General features: G+C 46.8%; 2 protein-coding genes and 1 long non-coding RNA gene across 3 annotated transcripts; 1 reads left to right on the top strand and 2 right to left on the bottom strand.

Moving 5' to 3' along the window:
- Positions 1–914: 914 nt before the first annotated feature.
- Positions 915–2946, bottom strand: LOC136940559 (voltage-dependent L-type calcium channel subunit beta-1-like; the record flags this gene model as incomplete). The annotated part of the gene is made up of 1 exon (XM_067232749.1): positions 915–2946. A coding segment is annotated over one exon (561 nt), but the record flags the coding sequence as incomplete, so codon positions are not given.
- Positions 2947–4283: 1337 nt separating this feature from the next.
- Positions 4284–19401, bottom strand: cacnb1 (calcium channel, voltage-dependent, beta 1 subunit). Its single transcript, XM_067232905.1, has 12 exons — positions 19242–19401; positions 13967–14086; positions 12733–12855; positions 12315–12451; positions 11968–12035; positions 10497–10657; positions 8372–8452; positions 8217–8275; positions 7996–8105; positions 5218–5369; positions 4957–5052; positions 4284–4858 (listed from the first exon to the last, which is right to left on the bottom strand). Exons 1-12 carry the CDS (start codon positions 19275–19277, stop codon positions 4574–4576), a joined length of 1428 nt encoding a protein of 475 aa, XP_067089006.1. The 5' UTR covers positions 19278–19401; the 3' UTR covers positions 4284–4573.
- On the top strand, positions 8347–11961 carry LOC136940666 (uncharacterized). Its single transcript, XR_010876399.1, has 4 exons — positions 8347–8482; positions 9129–9214; positions 9442–9657; positions 11808–11961. It is a non-coding gene; the product is annotated as an uncharacterized lncRNA (long non-coding RNA).
- Positions 19402–22032: the final 2631 nt, after the last annotated feature.

The raw sequence follows: 22032 nt of genomic DNA, 5'->3' as shown, positions 1-22032 counted from the left end.
CTTGGCCTACGAAACCTTTGACGGATGAGACAACGAAACCCTCATCAACCACGCACAGACTTCAGCACTCGTCACACCAAAAATGGAGAGCGGAATTTTGTGAGGAAGTGATTGACTTCCAGTAAATGTATACAGATTGTCTTTCATTGTATTAGAGTATCAAAAGCGAAACGCAGATTTCAGGGATTAACAATTAACACTTCAATGGGGAATTTTGTTTGGCTCAGGAATTTATTTCTGGGAAATCCTAGTAGTAGCCTAAAATAAACTTTTATTTGCCTCTTAAAATATGTGGTTATCGTTATCATATTGATTGTGTAGGCCTATACTGTATGTTAACCTCACAGCCCTCCCTGGGCATACGATCTAAAAAATTATATTTGGTCTCATTGCTTGTTTTAACTGTCATCTGCACCTGATGATTAAATCTGTATTTAAGCGTCTGTTGCCTAAAATTGAAATTCTTATTCTTATTTCTGTATGTACGGATGATGGAGCACATAAAAACGCCAGAAAAACGTCTAGTGTTTGAGTGTATATTTCTATGGTTTGAGAAGGCCAAGATTACTTCACAAACTGTTACTGTACTTTCAGGCCAAATAATAATGCAGCACAAAAACTTTATCTGGTATAAACCACATCCTTTGGACTAGGTCAATGTTTTTCTTGCCTCAGTGTTCTCAAGCACAAGATAAGAGTGAGATGTTGAGCTCAATGTTCTTATCAAACGACTGTCAATTTAATACTCAGAAGTGTATTTTTCTGATTAAATTTTTAATTAAAATACGAATTTATCCACAGATTAAAAATGAAAGGCAGAAAAAGCAAAATGTAGCTACAATTAGGCACCAATGATACATGTTCTTTCATCTTTTTAACAATTGCGATAACGCAACAATAACATTATTTACTGATCATTATTTAATATTCATTTATTTAACTGAAGAAACGTGGTAGGCAGAAGGAGCCCACCAAAGACATTCATGGATTCTCCATTTAGATAACTAAGCAAAGACCATGTATGCACCAGTCCCCTACCTCACTTCCTGCTCCTCTCACTATCTTACAAGAACTGAAGATTTATCAAATGCAAATGTCCACAGGAAAAACAACACAAAGGTCAGTCATAAATCAATAGAAGTACATGGCATTTTCTCTTCTGACACAAGATAGCTGTTTGGGTGTAACTTGGGAGTGATATACTATGCAAAATAACTCTTCATAACTATCAGTCTGCCCTAAAAAAAAAAAAGCACTTACAACACATAGCTGGTGCAAAGAAAAACAAGATGAACATTGTGCAGTAGCGGCAGGCTGGTTCCAGTGCAGAGTAGACAGCAGACAGATACACACAGAAACATCATGAAAACAGAGTGTTAAGACATCCCACCACAATAAAAGTGGGAGTGGCTTGGCGAGACATTCCGGCACTTGTGATTGGACTAAATCTGAGGGTGTGAAACTAAGGCAAGACAATTCGTTCACTTACATACACGTCAACTACCACTGTAGTGCTGCTTATTAACTGTGAGTACAAGTGATTACTACAGGAGCAAAACTATCACCCACGGCAACTCTCTAAAGACAGGAAACCGAGCAGATGGACGAACCAGACATGTACAGTACAGTTCTATTAGAATGCTATGGCGCAAGCAGGTCAGGGAAGAAGTCCAGTATCTTTGGGGTGCTTTAGTATCGTTAACCTTATTTAGTTAACAATCATTCAAACTGTTATCTGAATAAATAATCTGAATAAATTATGTTAAATTAAACTTGACAGGTTTAAGGTCTGAGTGATGTGAGGAAAGAGACTCCAAAGCTGTGTGGCTGAACCCTGAAGTCGGGAAACTCTGTGGAGACCCTGAAACTCTACGTGGGGACAGACCCTGTTTAAGACTGCAGAGGACAGACATGACAGATGACACCTCTACCAGCCATCACATTGTACACTATAGGAGAGATTGAATCATACAGATCAGATCACAATCATAAATTCACAATCAATACAATAACTGTCCTCGTGCTGTCAGTAGGATTCCATGACATTCATGCAGTACTAACAAAAGAAACAGAAAAGACCAAACTGCTTTTTTCAAAACAAAAATAAGTTGAATCACTAGAATAATTTCATGAGGATGGCATCTAGCAGTTAATGTATCTAATTACAGTGTACTCTAGAATGAGAAAGTACCTTTAGTAGGGTTGTAAACAGATTAATTCATGAGTCTCTGATTGGCATGGCCCACAAACCCACCTTTCTGTTGTTGCTAACCTCAAACCTCAGCCCTTAACCCCCACCCTGCCCTTCTCTTCTGCTTTCCTTCCTCCATACCCCTTCCCCCCCAGTCGGTCCATCAGCATCCTAGCCTATGGTACGATGTGTGTTTAGCGGATATACACGTCCCTCCCCCAGTCTTCCTGGTTTTTGTTGCGGCCCATGTTGGCACTGGTGTCTCCGGAGTCCTGGCAGTGCCTTTCCCTCAGCTTGGCACGTCTATGCTGCTGCGGCTGGCTGGGCATCGGAGGGTGGTTAAGGTTCTCCTGATCCGGCTCTGCGCCTTCGTCTTCCCAGGAGGCCTGGCGGACGTGGTGCTGCGCCAGGTGGAGGCGGCTGCTCCCGCTCCCGCCCCCTCGGTAATGCTCCGGCTCGTCGTACGGGTCGGTCTCAATGTCCATGCAGGAGTCTCCTGCCTCAGTATAGGCCGAGTCCCGGCTGCCCTGCGTCTCCGAGTCAAAGGTGTCCTGCCGCGCGAGGCCCCGCCCACTCCCACCCCGCAACTGGCCGCGTGAGGAACGCAGGTACGTCTGCTGCTGCTGCTGTTGGTGCTGCTGCTGCTGTTTCCCACTTACATCGCTGTGGTAGTCATGGAGACTGCCACTTCCACCGCGCTCCGACAGAGGTCCCTCGCGCTTCTGTTCTCCGTGTACCAGATACGGCCCCTGCAGTTAGCCGAGACCATGCCACACACAAACACAGGCAGGCCGGGCTGTGAGTTAGTCAACAGGGTTAGCATCAGGCATCATTCATTACAATGTGATGAGCTAACGCAACTTAAGCATCTTTCACTTGGATCAGAAACAAGCAATTCATACACACAGTATCTATCATACATCCTATATTCCAGTTGAAGCACACTGCATTGAAAACAATGGCCCTTTATGGTATTGTAATTACATTACACACATGCAGAGTTTACTCATTCTCACGTTTGCATATATTTCACAACAAACACAAACGGTCACACACAAATGCAAATACAAGCTCACAAACACACTCAAATTCACCTGTAAGAAAAACAACATGGCAAGCAGGTTAGTGATTCAACAAGCAAACACATTTTTTCACCTCTTCCTCCAACACTGCCACCTTCTGGCTGATAAATAATACTATATGTTGCCAAATCACTGTACTACTTGCCTTTTTCTAGGTTTCATAGAATGGTTTATGCTTGTCAAATACCTTATTTGCTATTAATATTGAAATATCGAACTTAGAAAGTATATTTAATAGATGTGAAGTGGATGTGTGGCATCATGTCTACGTTTTTGTTACAAGCAGAATAATTTTGTATCCATGTACTATGACAAGCTTGAGTTTGAATGTCAATCAGCATGTGGCTGCCCAAACAAACTCAGACGATCCACCTTCTGTGGTGTAGCTTATGCAGAGTGCATATATTGGATATAGAACACCAGTTAGTCAAGCGCAAACACAATCACACGCAGGCCTATACCTACAACTCCCCGCTAGTCAGAAAACGAAAGATGAAGCCACACAACAACACGGCACACATTTGTGAAGAGGCCGAGATGACTTGCTCCTTTTCAGGGGCGGTGCCATGGCAACACGGAGGAGGGAAGCGAACTGGACTGTTTCCCAGATGATAAAAGACGAAGAAAAGAAGGCCTGGGTGGGCCTGGGGCTGGGTGGGCCGGGGGCAGACAGAATCCATTTCCTTTCTCCACCACAGCAAACGGAGAGGATGGGGGGAGACGGAGGGCAGCAGGAGCAGAGGTACCTCGCTGAGTGATGGAAGGATTTTCAGCCCCAGCTCAGATCTTATCAGAACCCAATTGGGCTGCTAATCACATTCTAACTAAAACCTCTTTTTAGTGCAGTTAACTACTGTTGGTTTTTATCCAGTGGCCAGCCCTTAAAAACTCACTGTGCTGTTTTCTATATGGTATAAAATACTGTGTAATTTGCAAAGAGGTTATGTTCTCAAGACTAAAAGTCAGTCCTAAATGTATTTTATGTGTAGGTTTGATCAAACTGACAAGGCTTTTAATATTAGTTTTTTATTGTAACTACACTGCATAAAGCATGCTCAGTTTGTCTGCGCATGTGGTTATGATCCAATATCATGGACCCAGAACACACTCTCCAGTTTAAGCACCATTCCCCCCATTAGTGTGGTGTGTTTCTATATACACCATGTCAGAATTAGGAGAAACTGGGTTTAGAAGTATGTGTGTATTCCTCTCTTGATGGAGAAGGGGAGTATATCTGGAGAGCAGGCGGTTGGGGTTGGACGTAGGGGGGATGCCTGTCCCACCCCTCCCCAGGCAGCCTTTAGAGAGCATGCTCCGCCACCTTCGCCTCATTGGCTACCGGCCCCTCCAGGCCAGGCCACAGCTCCAGGTTGCGGCGCAGGGAGGTGAGCACCTGTACCTGCAGGTTGGAGACTGGCTCTGGGGAGGAGGCCAGGGCGGCTGTGGCCATGGTGCGGTTGAGGAGGGGATTCGGAGGGTTGCTGCTGGGTGGGTGTGTGGCCTTCCAGTAGGCCTCCAGGTAGTCTGCTAGGTGCTCACAGGCATCCTCCAGCTGGTTCTCATCCAGGATGATGTCAAACAGCTCCTGAACACAGAGGGCAGAACAGGAGTTGGCAAGGTTGCCGATGGAAACGAGAACAAATGGCCTTTTATCGCGAGGGAGATCTGATCGGAAGGACTCACAGGAGGGCACTGAGCCAGCTTGTCTGCTGCCACCATCTGCACATTCAGATGTTTGGCCTGGGACTTCCCCCTGGACTTGATGAGCCTCTGTAGAACCTAGACGGACACAGACGCTGCTCTTAAGAAACAGACAGTTTGTTGGGCACTCAGATGGTACATGTGTGACCCACAGGTAACATTTCAGACCGGTGCTCACTAACTGGCTTCATCATCCTGTGAAGAAATTTGAGTCTATTTCACGGTGTGCTGAACTTGGGGTACCTTAGGTGAAGCAATTTTGATGTAGACAATGATGGGGGCTAAGGAGGTCTTCGACAGCTGAGAGGGGTGGTTGATGGTGTCTGCGTCCAGGGCAACCAATTGCAGGGTACGGGCCAACTCAAAGATTCGCTCAATCTCACTTTGCACCTCCGCTAAAGAACCAAAACAAAGACGTAAAGTAAGTGCGGTGGTAAGGGGACAGTGTCCACACACATACAAGGGTAGAGATTCTGAAATGGAAATATCATCTCCATCATCGACCACAACTATGTCCCGATAGTTGGATGAATGGAGATCGACGTTAGCCACTCGTCAAGCCGCTTTGCACACATTTGTCTAATTCGCCACAAATTTCAATACTCTCACACAGAAGCATACACACACCCAAAAAGAAAAAGAAACAAAAAAAACATTATATTCATGCATTTTAGAAATCACTGAAATGTTACCAAACATATGAATCAGAGAACCCTTTAGCCGATGTTCCATTTAACCACAGATAAATGGAACTGTGGAGCATTCTCATTCTAATGCCACTTTCAAGTGATTATCTTTGGGTGTATTACAGCAAGTCAAACAAGATTTCCGGCACCATAAAAGTCAGGAAGTAAAGAGGCTCTCGAGAATGAGATGCCTGTTACACTTAAGATATCACAGGTACTTCAAACAATGAATTTGATGATGCATAATATTAGCAATTGTTGTTAGTGCTGTTATTAGTGCAGCGGGAAAAAGATTAACAGGTTTAGCCAGTGGAATGTTTCGTGTTTTTTCTTTTTCTTTGTCCCTCAGTAACAGACTACATTTACATTTACATTTAGTCATTTAGCAGACGCTCTTATCCAGAGCGACTTACAGTAAGTACAGGGACATTCCCCTGAGGCAAGTAGGGTGAAGTGCCTTGCCCAAGGACACAACGTCATTTGGCACAGCCGGGAATCGAACCAACAACCTTCTGATTAATAGCCCGACTCCCTAACCGCTCAGCCATCTGACTTCCCAGACTACACTTTGCATTCTGATGTGTTGCAGTGTGATAGGGGAGATTATTAGAAACTAGTCCTCGATGTCTCCAGAGCCCGGGGAAACTTTAACGGTTCATGAAGTGTGTTGCCACACCAGCCACCGGGAGAGATAAGATGAGGGGTGAGGTCATCTGGAGAGGGACAGGACTCCAGGCTGCTCCCTGGCTCCGTAGAATAAGGGGAAAGAAATTAAACCTGAGACCGCTTCAGGGATCCAGGGCGGCGGAGAATGATAAGTGAAATGAACTTCACCTGAAATAATGAAACGTTAAAGAACACTCCATATTCCTTTTACAATCTTCCATTTCTCACTGGATTTTTCTCTTTACTTCTGAGCTCTTCCCTCCTATGCTCCCTGATACGACAGAATATTGAAACGGTGATTACAAAGCGAACACAGGCTATTCTTAGGTATAGAAATACAGTTACAGTAGGAACATATGATTCTGGGTCACAGGGTGGGGGAGGGGGTGAGGGTGGGGGGGGGGGGGGGTGTGAGGAGGGGGTTAGCAGTACAGCATGGGGGATGGGGAAAGGTGTATCAGTTTCCTTGAGCGCTCATCCCTAACCATAGCTACCTTCCACCCCTCCCCCGCCCCGGGCTCCCTCTCACATTTCCCTTGAAGCACATACGGCAGATACCCCCCCCCCAGCTCGCAGGTCACGGCACGTTAACACACGGGTGCTCTAGTCTCTTCTGTGCCCACCATTGTTTAGCACGTTTTTTTATTTATTAGAGGCAACAGGCTGTCACACACACGTGTGAGGAACGAACACAGAAACAGACAGGCAGGCAGACAGGCAGACAAGTGGAGTATGAGCGGATGATGAGAGTAGTGTGAGAGAAAGGGGAGTTTTCAGAGAGGGTTGTCACTGTTTTCCCGTAGGAAGGAGAGCATACGTACCCAGTACGTCTGAATCATGAGAGAGTGGGAGGAGAGCGTGGTGGAAGAGAGAGGGAAAGGAGGGATGGGTGGGTGGGTTGGTGGAGGGCAGGAGAGACAGGACGAAAAGAGAAAAGAGGCCAGATCAGACTCAGATAGTCAGGCAGAGCAGGCAGAAACCGTAAACCCCTCATCCCTACAGCCTTTCAGACAGGAACTTCAAACCTAGATATGCGAGGATCAAGCATAAAGCCCATCTCCTCTCAGCTGAGCTCTGCACGTCTGAAGACCTCTGCTATGTCTGCTCACTTAATGAGTGTATCCTAGATTATGATTAATTTATGATCCTGTCAAGTTGAGTCAAAGGATCATTGGACGACTCACTATATGGTAATAATGTGTTTGTTTGTTAACAAGTACAGAATTCCAGTAGATGTCCATCTTTAACCAGCAGGTATTTGTTTCTTGCAGTCATGTCATTGCTCACACTATCCTGAATGCAGAGCCATCTAGGTCACAATTCTGAGGAAATGATAAAACATCCAAATGCAAATATGAAAACATAGATAGTAAAGGTAAGAAAACCCCAATATCCAAATGGATGAAAGACAACACTCAACAACAACAAATAGTTTATCACATGAAAATATAATGATAAGAATATAATAATGTACTTTCTAGGGGTTAACACTGTCTGCCTTTTCCCTAATGACGTTTCTCCCTGACTTTACTCCCACTGTGGCAATCTAATTAAAGCTTCCTAGCCAAACAAACCAGCCCGAGTTGTTCTGGTTCCTGGTAGGATGGGGGTTGCCAGAGGGCCCAGGGGCCCAGGGTGTGTTTGTCCTGGCCGGATGCTTCAGTCTTACCCAGGCTGGAGCGTGTAGTGGAGCGCTCGATGATAGTGTGCTTGCTGGGGTTGTTGAGGACTGAACGCTTGGCTAGGGAGATGTCTGCTGTGACCCGTGTGATGGAGATCCTGCAAACAACCACCAACATCCAATCACTGTCGATTTTCGGATGACGTGTTATTAATATCACGTGCTACGACACAATTTTATAGATATATCGTATCTGGCCCAAAACTAACCTTCCCTCAAACTTGTGTTTAAGAAAATCAAACAGAGCCTTCTGCATCATGTCCGTCACCTGGAGATATGAGAAAATGATAAGCACAATAAAGCTACTGAATCCAACGATATTCAAAGGGGAAATGAACAAGACAGTGGGTGGAGATGATCCTACCTCATAGCCCTTGAGTGAAGGCCCCACGAGAATGATGGGTCTCATGGATGGAACCACATCATAGGGGGGGACGTGCTCCATCTGAACCAGGAAGAGAGCACAGAGTCTGGGGTGAGTTACTGGGCTGGGTCCCAGGCACCCAAACAGAACATATATCTGCATACCATTCAATCTAAACACCATAACGTCCTCCCTCTTTCTAGACCTATTTCACTCAATCACTATGATACTGTAGATATGATGCATTTCAGAAAGTCAATTTATTTTGTAGAGATAATACGTGTAGAGAACCCAGACATTCATTTCCAATTTAAAACAGTCATTTCTATTTCTCAGACGGCCTTTCGTGAAACGAATGATTCAATCCATAATTTAAAAAGAAACCCAGTGTGGCAGAGTGAGTTATGGACAAGGACAGGCACATTATTTATCCTAAAAGCCTCTCTTTTATGGACTTGATACTGCAAATCTACCCCATACTCCTGCATACAAACATCTGAACAGATTATGTGTTCAGATGTCTTTGTCTTTAAAATGGAGGAAACACACATACGTATATAGTGTGCTGCTGCCATACAGTCCTATGCAGGGCACCCACACACAGTCGATACATCTAACGTTTATGCACGTGGACGCAAAGACCGCCGACATGATTCATAAAGATGACGAATCCATAAACCCTCCATAAGAGGAAGTGACAAGAGGAACAGTCACATGTCCTATAGACTGACAGCGAGAGAACATGTTGCTATTTCAGATCTGTATTCCTGGAGCGCGCACTCCTCTGCATGCAGCTCAGCTCTTCAGCACACTGAGAGGGTTGGAGAGCCACACTCCACTAAGGTACATTACATTACATAAAGTCAGGCCAGGCCAGGGAGGCTCATTTCACCCCATTTGTATTCACAACATCTAAAAATACATACTTTTAAACTTTCCAATGGGTCCTTATATCTGAGGGGGGAGTAACGGAACAGCTATAACTCACTACGATCTTGAATAACATTAGCACAATGTACTCGCTGATGTTTGGTACAAAACATGCCCCTTTTTACATTCTCTTTCCACAGGACCAGAACTGCTGACAGACAGTGAGAGGAGTGGAGCGAGAGCCACGGCCTCTCAAACAGGCCGCCACAAATGGAAACTAAAACACATCAGGGTTAATTAGCGTTAGCCACGATTCTGTGTTTGTGTGACAGGACATCTGGCACACCTGCTCCCTGGCAGCCTGTGTCACCCTGTCGGCACCAGAGAGCGGTGACACAGGCTTTATCTAGATGTTGGTGAGGGATATTATTTATTTGACATTTCGTCATTTCTCGGTATGCAGTGTGCCGTCTGTAGACGCTGTCTAAGACTGTTTAACCTTTCGGAACTGATTGCGATACTTCACGATGCAAAGAAAAGTCTTGTCAAGACATTTTTCATGCATCCTTACGTTTGACTCTTAAGCATGAGCTGATATGAGAAATCCACGTCAGAACAAGTAAAAGGAGCAGGATACAGGATGAAAGGTTAAAAGTTAGTCTCGTTAGAGAAAAACAAACTCACCGACTTCTGTTTCTGTTTGGTTGGGCCACCTAAAGTATCATTCAGCAGACAAACCCAAACGAGAGAAAGAGCAGATGGAAAGAAGAAGAGACAAAGGCACAAAACATGGAGCACGTGTTGTTATTGACAAGTTAGGATTAGAGGGGGACATCGGGAGAGGAGCTGTTCAATGATCAAGTAGAGACCGATAGAGACCAGCTCTATCTGCACTGCACGTTGTCATGAAATCTGGGAAAACATATTCTGAAATATGACTGCAGTGCTCTACTGCAGTTTTTGAGAATAGAACTCAGCCCCTCTCCCAGATGCCAAGCACAAAAAACACCCACGCAAACATTTCCCAGCGTTACCGTAGCAACCGGAGACGAAGGGGACCAATCAGGATTAGAGTCAGGGGCTAGCGGCGGGAGCAGTGGGTAAATTGTAGGCAGTTAGTGAGAGAGGGCAAGGGGGTGGGTGGGTGGGGGCCGGCAGGCTGACACAGGGGGTGGCTGCTGTGGAGGGTCGGTGGAGGGAGGCAGGAGGGAGGAGGGGAGGGCGGAGAGCGATGCTGTGGTGCCCCTGGTGTTACCTTCTTAAAAAAGGGCAGGCGGTGGGCGTTGGCCTGCGGGGATGTGACGCTGCCTGCGTTGCCCTTGGAGGAGCGAGGGTCACCCTGGGGCTCAGGGGGTTCCTCGGCATCCAGGTCCAGGGGGTCAAGGTCATAGGTCATAGTGGGCATGTCCACGTGAGCTAGGGGGAGGGGCAGGGGCGGTGCAAAGGGAGATGACAAAGAGGAGAGAGAAAGACAGACAGAGAAAGAAAGAGAGAGAGACAGGGAGAGAGGGAGGAAGAAACAGGGGGAGAGTGGAGATAGAGTAAAATAAGTCCAAAACGAGAAAGAGAGGAAAAGGAGAAAAGGAAGGCATGATAAGGAAGGCATCGAACGACAGACATGGAGGAAATCACGAGAGAAGAGAAGGCGAAGACGGCACAGAGCCGTTTTTTCTGAGATCTGAATGGAGTGACCAGAGAAAGAGATCAAAGGAGAAGCAACAGCGGTAAAAGTGGATCAGTGATTAAACAAAGAATACCATGAAGCTAAAGAGACAAATAGAGAGAGAGAGAAAGAGCGATGGTGGCGTTCAGGAGGGAAGAGAAAGGGGTGGTGTGGTGAAGGTGGCGCTGAAGTATGTGCTAGTGGAGTTGGCAGTGATGCTGGGGGATAAAGGAGAGGATCTGTGTTGGGGGCACGGGGCAGGTGTCAGGGTGGAACAGCCAGGCCAGGGTGTGGGGATAAACGTGGTGGATAGGCAGGCTGGTGTATGGTTCTGCAATGCACCTCCATGAGGTGAATAGGTCATCAGCTGAAATGAAGTGTCTTCTTGAAATCTACAGTGTGATCCCCCCCCCCTCCCCTTTTCAATTTTATTCAGCAGATGCTTTTCTCCAAATCTTGCTCTGATCCTCTTCAATTAAGCTGGCAGAGTCTTATCTAAGAATATTCACACATTTGCTGGTGTGTACAGGTCATAATGATAATGATCAACAGTGCTTTTCTAGCCAGGCTTAGCTGTCATCGTTAATGAGAGGAGTTTATTTACAGCTATATTTCGATCCTGTGCTGTTTACCAATGACAGACCTGAAACAACTCGTCTATCTCCCTCCTTCCCTCCTTCCCTCCTTCCCTCCTTCCCTCCTTCCCTCCTTCCCTCCTTCCCTCCTTCCCTCTTTCCCTCTTTCCCTCTTTCCCTCTTTCCCTCTTTCCCTCTTTCCCTCCTTTCCCTCTTTCCCTCCTTTCCCTCCTTTCCTCCTTTCCTCCTTTCCTCCTTTCCTCCTTCCTTCCCTCCCTCCCTCCCTCCCTCCCTCCCTCCCTCCCTCCCTCCCTCCCTCTCTCTCCAGCACACCCAGTGACACATGCTGGGGCCACACTCAAACCAGAGATGGGCTGCTGTGATTCATCATCACGGTTGCCTAACGATCCAATTAAAACAGACATCTAAATATCAACGCCTCCACGTGCTGTCTCAACCTTTCACAAGGCCGCTGCCGTGACTCTCACCTGTGCCAGGAGGGGTGGGCCTACGGGTTCCCGTGGCAACATCAAGGCTGGAGCTCCCACCAGATTTACTGTGGGAGGAAACACAACAGTGACACGGACAAGAGTGACGACTCGGACTAAAAAGAGGAGATCCCCGGGATTCGAATCGTCACGACGACGCAGGGTGACGTGGGAGCATCAGGGAGGGAGGGAGGGAGGGGTTTATTGCACATGCATGACTCTGATACTGGTGGAGCGTGTGTGTGTGTGTGAGTGCGCGTGTGTGTGTGTGTGTGCGTGCGTGTGTGTGTGTGTGCGTGTGCGTGTGTGTGCGTGTGTGTGGCGGAGGCAGGAGGGTTGGGGAGCACCTGGAGCTCAGGCGGTTCTGTCTCATCCTCTGCTCCTGCAGGAGCCGGGTGTTCTCCAGCTTGACGGGGCTGGGGATGAAGCCCACCTCACAGCCCTCCTTCACCAGGCGCCCGATCCACCAGTCATTATTGTACTTCTACACAGCACAGACAGTCAAATGTCAATGAGAAACACAGCCCCTTTTCCTGCTTGCAGAGCCTGATATTGCCCAGGCAACCAACGCCATCTTATCTTGCTGATTGACACACATAAATAGAACAAAAGGCAGAGCTGGATGTGTAAGCAAAAAGAAAATGGCATTTCACTTCCTCACTACCTAGCTGTCATCAAATCCTATCAAAGCACAACTAAAAAGATATTGGTGATAGAAAACGAAGGCAGCCAAACAACACATCAATAAGACCATTGTTGTTTGACCTCTTTGATGTGCAAGAAGTCTTTGGCTTCGAAGGAAATGGCCATGCCCTGCACAGGCACATCATCGTTGGGGCCGGAGTTGTAGCCCACATTTGTCCGCACTGCAAACGCCACTGGTTTGGTCTGGGAAGGACAAAGACATTCACTGATTATTCAGAACAATGAGATTAGGTTCTCTGTAAAGTATTAACTTTGATTACAGTTATCATCATCTATAGATGTTGTGATATCCTAAATCAGGGGGAACAGACAGTCAAGGGGAGGTATAGAGGCTGTAGGATGGGTAGAGGTTCTGAGGCAGTATAGAGGCTGTAGGGTGGGTAGAGGTTCTGAGGCAGTATAGAGGCTGTAGGATGGGTAGAGGTTCTGAGGCAGTATAGAGGCTGTAGGGTGGGTAGAGGTTCTGAGGCAGTATAGAGGCTGTTGGGTGGGTAGAGGTTCTGAGGCAGTATAGAGGCTGTAGGATGGGTAGAGGTTCTGAGGCAGTATAGAGGCTGTAGGGTGGGTAGAGGTTCTGAGGCAGTATAGAGGCTGTAGGGTGGGTAGAGGTTCTGAGGCAGTATAGAGGCTGTAGGATGGGTAGAGGTTCTGAGGCAGTATAGAGGCTGTAGGGTGGGTAGAGGTTCTGAGGCAGTATAGAGGCTGTAGGGTGGGTAGAGGTTCTGAGGCAGTATAGAGGCTGTAGGGTGGGAAGAGGTTCTGAGGCAGTATAGAGGCTGTAGGGTGGGTAGAGGTTCTGAGGCAGTATAGAGGCTGTAGGGTGGGTAGAGGTTCTGAGGCAGTATAGAGGCTGTAGGGTGGGTAGAGGTTCTGAGGCAGTATAGAGGCTGTAGGGTGGGTAGAGGTTCTGGGGGAGTATAGAGGCTGTAGGGTGGGTAGAGGTTCTGAGGCAGTATAGAGGCTGTAGGGTGGGTAGAGGTTCTGGGGGAGTATAGAGGCTGTAGGGTGGATAGAGGTTCTGAGGCAGTATAGAGGCTGTAGGGTGGGTAGAGGTTCTGGGGGAGTATAGAGGCTGTAGGGTGGATAGAGGTTCTGAGGCAGTATAGAGGCTGTAGGGTGGGTAGAGGTTCTGGGGGAGTATAGAGGCTGTAGGGTGGATAGAGGTTCTGGGGGAGTATAGAGGCTGTAGGGTGGATAGAGGTTCTGGGGGAGTATAGAGGCTGTAGGGTGGATAGAGGTTCTGGGGGAGTATTAGAGGATGTAGGGTGGGGAGTACAAGATGGCGACCTCTGACCTTGGCTTTCTCGAGTGTGGCGAGGGCCTGTCTGTCAGCTTCCTTTCTCAGCGCTTCAGGGTCCTCCTCCAGAGACACGTCTGAGTCTGATGGCCGGCTAGTGTAGGAGTCAGCAGAGCCCTGGGACACACACACACACACACACACACACAGATGGCGCGTTAGAGAAGGCTGGTTTGAGTGTGTCTGTGTGTAGAATGACTGCATGTCCTTAAATAAAGCGCTGGGTCACCGTGGAGCAGTATAGACAGGAATAGCCGCATCATGCTGGAAGCACAGAGTTTGGCCTGGCAATTGTTTCCCACTCTGACCTGCCCCCACAGCCCACCAGCACCCAGAGACAAGGTGGGAGAAGAGAAATCAACGAGTGTTCGGTCGAGGTGTTTTGGAATGAGACTTGAGCCTAACGTGATAAGCTGTTTAGTCCTCTCCTGGGCCTCTCTCTAACTCTGGGTGTGTTAACGCTCTCTTTGTGTCGTTACCTCATAGTCTCTCTTCAAACCTGCTTTCCTAGATATATCTTAACGAAAGCCGTGTCATTATTGACACACAGATGTCACAAGACAAATGAAAGACGCTGTACATGCTTGCTGCTCTTATTTCTTCTTCCGTGTCCAACCTAGACAAGGGGAGTCTGTCTGGCTGCTAGCATGCAAGCTGACTCATCCAATACACACATTGTCAGCCTGATGTTTTTTAGGTGTGAATTGGATGCATAATGACCGCACATATGCAAAACGCAGAGAAGAACAGCCGATGTTTTAAAAACCTGGTGTTAACAGAAGCTCGGAGAGTGGGAGGGTAAACTGAAAGTGAATATATAACTGAAGTACTGGTATATTGTATAATAAAGGGTTTTAGTTGGTTTAGGTGCTGCCCTATGGGCATCTGTGAATTCCTCTGTGACATAAATGTCGTTCGAATAAAATTGGATTTCATTTTAAGGAACGTACATATTTAAAAAGACTGTAAAGTGGGTTCATGCTATTTGGTTTCCACAGCTCTACCAGGCACTCATGGCCTGACAACCTGACACTCTTTGGCTGACCCTAATCCGCCCGTACCACACAATAAAAACTCTGTCCTGAAGTGCTTGAGAGTTCTCTTTATATAACTATCCCACTTGTTCAGGTCTCTGGTTTTGCAGGTGTCAGACTGACTGCCTTCCACTCGTGGGAGGTGCAGACATGAATGCGGACAGTTGAATGTGCCAGAAGACGTGAGTCATTAGCAGTGGGGTTTTAAAATAGAGGCGCGAGGACGATACAAACCATATGTAATGACGTTAAATAATTCCCCCGTTGAGCAGTAAAAAGCGAAAGCACACAAGCAAACACGCACACGCCCATAACGAAATGTTTATATTCACCTACCCAGAGACCCTGTGTCCCTAGTGCCCTCTCTGGTCCACTCCTCTGATGAGAAGACATCTAGCAGCAGATAGTGATAACGCTAACCTGCGTCACAGTCTAGATGGCAAGAGTCTCTTAGAGAACTCCCCTCCGCCTTCCTTTGTCATTCTCCAAGGAAAACATGTATCACAGGTCAAAAAGAGGTAGCTTCAACCATCATACGGAATGGGGACCAGAGAGGACTTGAACGGCTAAATATACATCAGGGCAGCTTGCCATTGACAGAGAGAAATACTGTACGTGTGAGAACATTTCAGATATTATGTTGTCAATGAGGGCTAGGCATTTCAATGATAAGTAGGCCCACATAGAATTGTGGTTTGAATCAATAACAAACACTGTTGTGTTGACACAAGCGTAGCCACCTGTTGCAGGGAAGGGCTCCTGTGGCTTAGCAACAGCAAGCCCGAGGAGGACACACCCTGTAACCAAGGCAACCGACAGACAATCATTGGGGCTGACCCCCCCTACTTCCTGTTTCATTTGACACATTCATCCCGACCATGCTGTAATCTTCCCAAAGCAGGTGTGATGAGACTGAATGCTGCTGCATTAAATGCTGTTAGAAGCTGCTGTTTGACACTTACCAGCTCTGAGTCATCTAACCCATAGAGATGCATCCCAACATGGGGGGCTAATTATTGAACGGTTAATCAACCTGGATGAAAATCCCACCCGAGTCGGTCTGAGCGAGAATACGCCTACTGCCACCTAACTGAGACTCGACTCGAAGCTACTACCGTCTGTCAACAGGTCTGTGATGCAGAACATCGCCAGAGAGAGCGAGAGAGAGAGCGAGAGAGAGAGAGGGGGAGGACGAGCGCTGTAGCCTTTGTGTGCGTGTGTGACAGTGAGTCACTCACAGCCTGGTCACATCAGACAACGCTCCCGCAGGGGAAATGACAGTGGGGGGGGGGGGGGAAGGTACAAGTGAAAAAATGTTTAAGTAGATTAAAAAACAACACACACACACACACCTGCAATTACAGAATGAGTCAATCACCAACTCATCTTTAACAAAGAAATTCTGGGTGGGTGGGGCTTGGACACAAGCGAAGCAGGAGGGGAGGTGGGGACACTGACTCGCTGTTGGGAGAGAGATTATCTATCTTAAACGTGTCTTTTCTCCTTGTAACCCCGGGCCCTCACTCCTTCTCCCGGTTTCTCTCCTTATGAGACACTCCCTTCCACCTCTTTCTTACACTTCGCTCACTATCGTTTTCTGTCGATGGGTTGTGTCTCTAATTTAGTTGCTTGCTTCACTTCACACACAGCTCCTGTTCAAAATAGCTACCAACCACCTGATTCTGAAGCTGCCATTCTATTGGTCAAGTCAGGGTAGAGACCTTAGCAGTGTCATAGTAACCAGTCCAGCTGCTAAAAGAGAATGAGAAAAGGAGAGAGAGAGAGAAAGAGGAAGAGAGAGAATGATGAGAGACATCAGCAGAATAGCTGCCGTCTCTCCAGTCCAGAGGACTAATACTGTTACTGTGGAATGGCTTGCTGTGTTCAGACACAAATTAGTCTGCGCATTGAACAGTAGATTTATTTAAATACATATAATATAACCACAGAATCTCTCTGCTTAATCCTCTCTGTGTGTTTTACCCTGGGTGCTGGGCCACACCTTAATCAATCAAATCTATTGTTAGTGACTGAAAAAATCAATAACAAAACTGGATGGAAATAGACTCAGACGTTAAACGCAAGAGCAATATCTAGTAAAAGAAGAAAGTACTCTACTACAACCCAGGCAGACAAAAAATAGGCAGGTTGAGGAGTAATTTGGAAACTAAGCGGTCATGAGAAGGCATCATATACAGGTCAGTTACTGCTCCATCTGCAAAGTGGCTGCTACTGTGGTGAATCCACACCTGCTCATCTTTGATAGAGAACAAATTGGAAAAACAGAGTGTTGGAGGAGAAGAAGAGACAGTAAAAAGACCAAGAGTGAGAGAAAAAGGGGGGGGGGGCGGAGAGAGGGAGGGTGAAACACAGAGATGTGGGGGAAGGGTGACAGGCAGAGAAAGATGGGGATGGGAAGACAAGTGCTTTGAATAATTAGGGTTGAATAGAGTTGACCTGTGGGTGGATGCTATGTTGACACAGGCAGCTCTTCTGCTGCAATAGAGCCCAGTTCTATACAAGTACTTCATGGAGAGAGAATCGAACCATAGAGCAACGGCATATGGACCTGGCTTTGGGAAGAGCTCTGCAATGAACACTGCTGCTTACTGGTCAGTGTGTGGGTAAAGATTTTCTTTTAACAGGAAGTGTGTGGGTGCATTTACAGTAGGCACACACAACTGTAGTACATAGTGGCCAAAATGTCCTTTTTCTTTCCTTTTATTCCCTTGTTTTTCTACCCCCCTCTCATTTCTGGTCCTTCGTTCAAGTACAAGAGGAAGGAAGGAGGATAGAGTGTATGGAAAAACCATTCTAGGACCGTTATTATTAAACCCCTTCCCTGAAGAAACAATAAACCACAGACACAACCACAACCACCTAACGACTTCTACAGGAAGCTTTTTAGTACTAGTTTAATTGGTGAAAATTGCTCCTCCATTACTGCTTTCTTCTCTGTGGCACAGCTTGGAGTAGGTTCAGAAGGTGATGGAGCACAGCGAGTGTGCGAGTGTAGAAGTCGTACTGACGAGTGACAGTAACACTTTTTACGAGTGCTGCCACATCTCTGATATAGTTCAGGTCGGCCTGACCAGCTGGTGTGGCTGTAGAGTAGAGCGAGTGTTGGGGCATTTATGTAAGCCAGTTTACGTGGATACAATCTTTTGGTTGAAACCTGACCACCAGCACCATGGAATTGTTTTCTTTTTGGGGACTTGAAAGTGTTTCAGAATGAATATTGTCCATCGACACAGAGAAACATCAAGTCTGACACCAGAGAGAACCAGAAGGACATAACCAACCTGGACCAGATCTGTGCTCTGCATCATATTCAGATTCTACAATAGATCCCCAGGACAGTAGATGTTACAGTAGAACAGTAAAAACCAATAACCGATAGTCTTTAAATCTAGCAGATTTTACAGCAATCTAGCAACACAAAAAACATAAAGGCTATATCTAGAGACATATTACTCTCTGGAAAGAAGTGCCATTAGTAGCTACAGTAAATGACCCTGTGCCCTTTCTTTGCAGTGGTACTGCCATGGCAACCAGCTAGACTAACATTGTTTCATGACGAACACTATCTTAAAAGGTCCTCACAGTGCGGGAAACTAACTAGAAAGCCTCAGCTTTGAGGATCCCTTGCCATGAATACATAGATTCCTATCAAGCTGGGAATGAGCCCTATGTAGTCATAAGACCCGGTAAACAGTTTGATCCTTATCATTCCCAGGCACAGATCGATGATCACAAACAGCCAGTTAAATTCAACGCAGAGGTGTATTCTGACGAGCGCTGTGGCCAGTGGCCTAGGATGAGATGCTGGACAGTTTCAGCAGGACCAGGGCGGAAATCAGACCTGTGAACTGAGCATAAAGCTTTGACAGTATGAGATAGAGGGGCTGAGAGCAGCTCCTGTAGCAGGAGAAGCTACCAGAGGGACTGGAAGTCTAATTAAAAACCCAGCGCCTTCCCAGCAGCTGTGGCCCAGCCCAAAATGGAACCCTTCAACGCAGACGAGAGAAGAAGATCAAAGAGCGCAAAAGAGCAGGAAAGAGACAACAGGAGATGGGTCACACTTTTTGATACCGTCCAATTACAAACTCTCGATACACTGTAACACACGTACACCTAACTCCCCAGCTCTGAACTCCAGTGAAAGCCCAGCTTTCTGGAAACTGACAACAACTGACAGAACTATTAAAAGATATTAGGTTTATCCAGAACCTTCTTACCATAAGGGGCCTCTGAATCCTCTCGGTAGTCTCCATAGCTTGTTTGCCACACTCACCACACCTCGGCAAACCAGACAGGCAAAGCCACAGCCCACACAATCCGTGTGAGTGTGTGTGAAAAAGTTAGTGACGGCGAAGCGTGTGTAAGTGTGCGACAAGAAAGAAAGTGTGCGTGTGTGTGTGTGTGTTTTTCAGAAAGAGAGAGAGAGACCTGTATGTGTGAATAGGAGAGTGCTCCCTTATCCCCCAGCCCCTCCACACACCCCCCCACCCCAAAGAACCTGAAACTTGTGTAGAGGAAGGGAGAGCAGGCGAGGGAGCCGGGACTGGTCGTGGGGTCGGGTTGCAGGACTTGTGCTACATTTGCAAACTGGGGAATTATATTTAGCCCTGGCAGAACAGAAACAGGGTCCTGAATGCAGAGAGCCCCAGAAGGAGGCTTGGTATGCAGCCGTCAGCCATTCGATGCCCCTACTGACGTGGGAGAGGGGCAGAGGCAGTGCCCAGGGAAACCCCCCCCTCCCCTTCCTCACCTCTCTTTCTCTCTAAGCCCTGTCTCATACCACCCGGAACTGGGTATCAGAGTGGGGGGCGATAAGGGAATGAGGGGATGACGTAACAACAGCAAGACAAGGACATCCTGCACAGTGACGTGTGAACATACACTCGAAGCCACTTATCATCCTGGAAGTACATTTTAAATTTACATTTTGTAATTTAGCAGACACTCTTATCCAGAGTGACTTACAGTAAGTACAGGGACATTTCCCCCGAGGCAAGTAGGGTGAAGTTCCTTGCCCAAGGACACAACGTCATTTGGCATGGCTAGGAATCGAACCAACAACCTTCTGATTAATAGCCCGATTCCCTAACCGCTCAGCCATCTGACTCCCTTTTCCAGACAGAGGCCTCTAAGTTTACTGTCACTGGGTTACATTTCAAGACAACTGTAGTAACTCCATACAGACAGATCCTTTAGTTTTTATGAACTTATTCTCAACAACCAAGAAGGTATCTTCTATTATTGTAGATTGATCAGCCATACCTACAGCACAAGCTTGCTTCAAGCCTCAAATATGTAGTAACTCGGCCGAGGAAGAGTTCATAATCACATTTTTGGGGGTTAATTTTCCTACATGGAAATTCAGTAGATGAGTTTACTCATCTTCTTGAGTCATCGATTGTGCCCTACCCGTCAAAGAAAAGAGTTGGGGGAGTGTCTCTCAATTTCACCACTAGAGGGAAACCTCTGGTAGAAGCCTGCTACCCAGTGTTGACTGACAGTGATGGACAGGCTGCCAGACTTCTATTGGGAACAGATTGCCATGATGTGAGAGAGAGAGAGAGAGAGAGAGAGAGAGAGAGAGAGAGAGAGACAGAGAGGGAGAGAGAGAGAGAGAGAGAGAGAGAGAGAGAGAGAGAGAGAGAGAGAGAGAGAGAGAGAGAGAGAGAGAGAGAGAGAGAGAGAGAGAGAGAGAGAGAGAGAGAGAGAGAGAGAGAGTGCATTCTTGTCTGTGGAATGGGAGTCATCGGAAGATGTATGCGACTCCTTGTAAATAGTTATGTCGGAAGCTATGCCGGGTTGTTTCCTTTTGTATGAACACCCCCCTTCCCATCTGTTGACTGACACAACGACAACGACACAAAGACACAGAGCTCCATGGTGAGCTCCCAGGGATGACAGCATGACTACTGAGCCTGCATCAGGGGCACCTCACCTCAAGTCCAACAACCAGTTTACGGTGGAATCGAGAACCAAACCTAGTTGCATGGATCTGTTGTCACCTCTTGGGAGGTGACGTCATTGGGCCCTCTAACATGTTAATTTAGTAAGATCACTAATAAACCTATATATATATATATATCATGAAACCTAATGTGAAGAAGTGTAAATGTGAAATGTACTGCTGCCATTCTCAGTCTATGTAACTAAGGTACATTTGAAGGCCTTGTGTTGGTGCTCTGAAGCATACCCACACCCACTGACCACACACACACACACTCTAATCCATCTAAACATCCTTTCCTCCTCCCCATCTTACTGCACACAGAGGGAGATTTGGTGGCCCCGTTGCCATGGAAACCAGGCCAGTGTACGCGCGCTCCACTGTTGGCAGATTGTGCCTTTTCCATGTGTGTGTGTGTGTGTGTGTGTGTGTGTGTGTGTGTTTGTGTATGTGCTAGCGTAGGAGTGTGTGTGAAAGAGAGAAAGCAGATCTATAGTAAAATACAGTATATATACATACAGATATACTGTCTCACAAAATGTAAGTTAATAATAAAAATTAAGTTTTGGAGTTTTGATTTTGATCTTTACATCTACACATGAATGATGTTTCAACATGCCTGGTTCAACGCAAAGATAGAAAGAGAAGTTGATCCCAGGTTGGGAGGGTATTGTGGCGTGTGTGTGTTCACTGGAAGATGGAGTTAACCTTTAAAGTCCACAGGTGGCCTCCACATCCTGTGCTTGCCAGCGGGAGAGAGGAGTGTTTCATAGTGACGCCCATATGGCGCAGGGTAAATGTCATCCAGCAGTGACAAACAATTTCCTCTCATAAATGAAGAGGTCGGATAGAAAAAGGGTCTCCATTTTTGCATGACACAGGGTTGCTTTGAAAAAATGTCATGTCCAGACTAGGACCTGCTTTTTCCAGTAGATCCACCTGTGCCACCGTAACCCTTCCACCCCCACCCCGCCCCATCACACAGACAGACCACCCCTTCCCCCAACCCCCCAACTGTGCTCAGAAACATGGAGGCAGCTGCTCTTCTGCTGTAACAGGCTGCA

Source organism: Osmerus mordax, chromosome 3 (assembly GCF_038355195.1).
Source record: "Osmerus mordax isolate fOsmMor3 chromosome 3, fOsmMor3.pri, whole genome shotgun sequence".
Taxonomy (NCBI): domain Eukaryota; kingdom Metazoa; phylum Chordata; class Actinopteri; order Osmeriformes; family Osmeridae; genus Osmerus; species Osmerus mordax.
This window is presented reverse-complemented; position numbering and strand designations above follow the sequence as displayed.

Excerpts from the sequence above, each read along its gene's own strand:
- cacnb1 (XM_067232905.1), bottom strand. The coding sequence starts at position 19,277 with ATGGAGACTACCGAGAGGATTCAGAGGCCCCTTATG. Across the intron at positions 12,856-13,966 it reads CCACACTCGAGAAAGCCAAG|ACCAAACCAGTGGCGTTTGC; the intron begins GTCAGAGGTCGC and ends TGTCCTTCCCAG. Across the intron at positions 12,036-12,314 it reads CAGAACCGCCTGAGCTCCAG|TAAATCTGGTGGGAGCTCCA; the intron begins GTGCTCCCCAAC and ends TTCCTCCCACAG.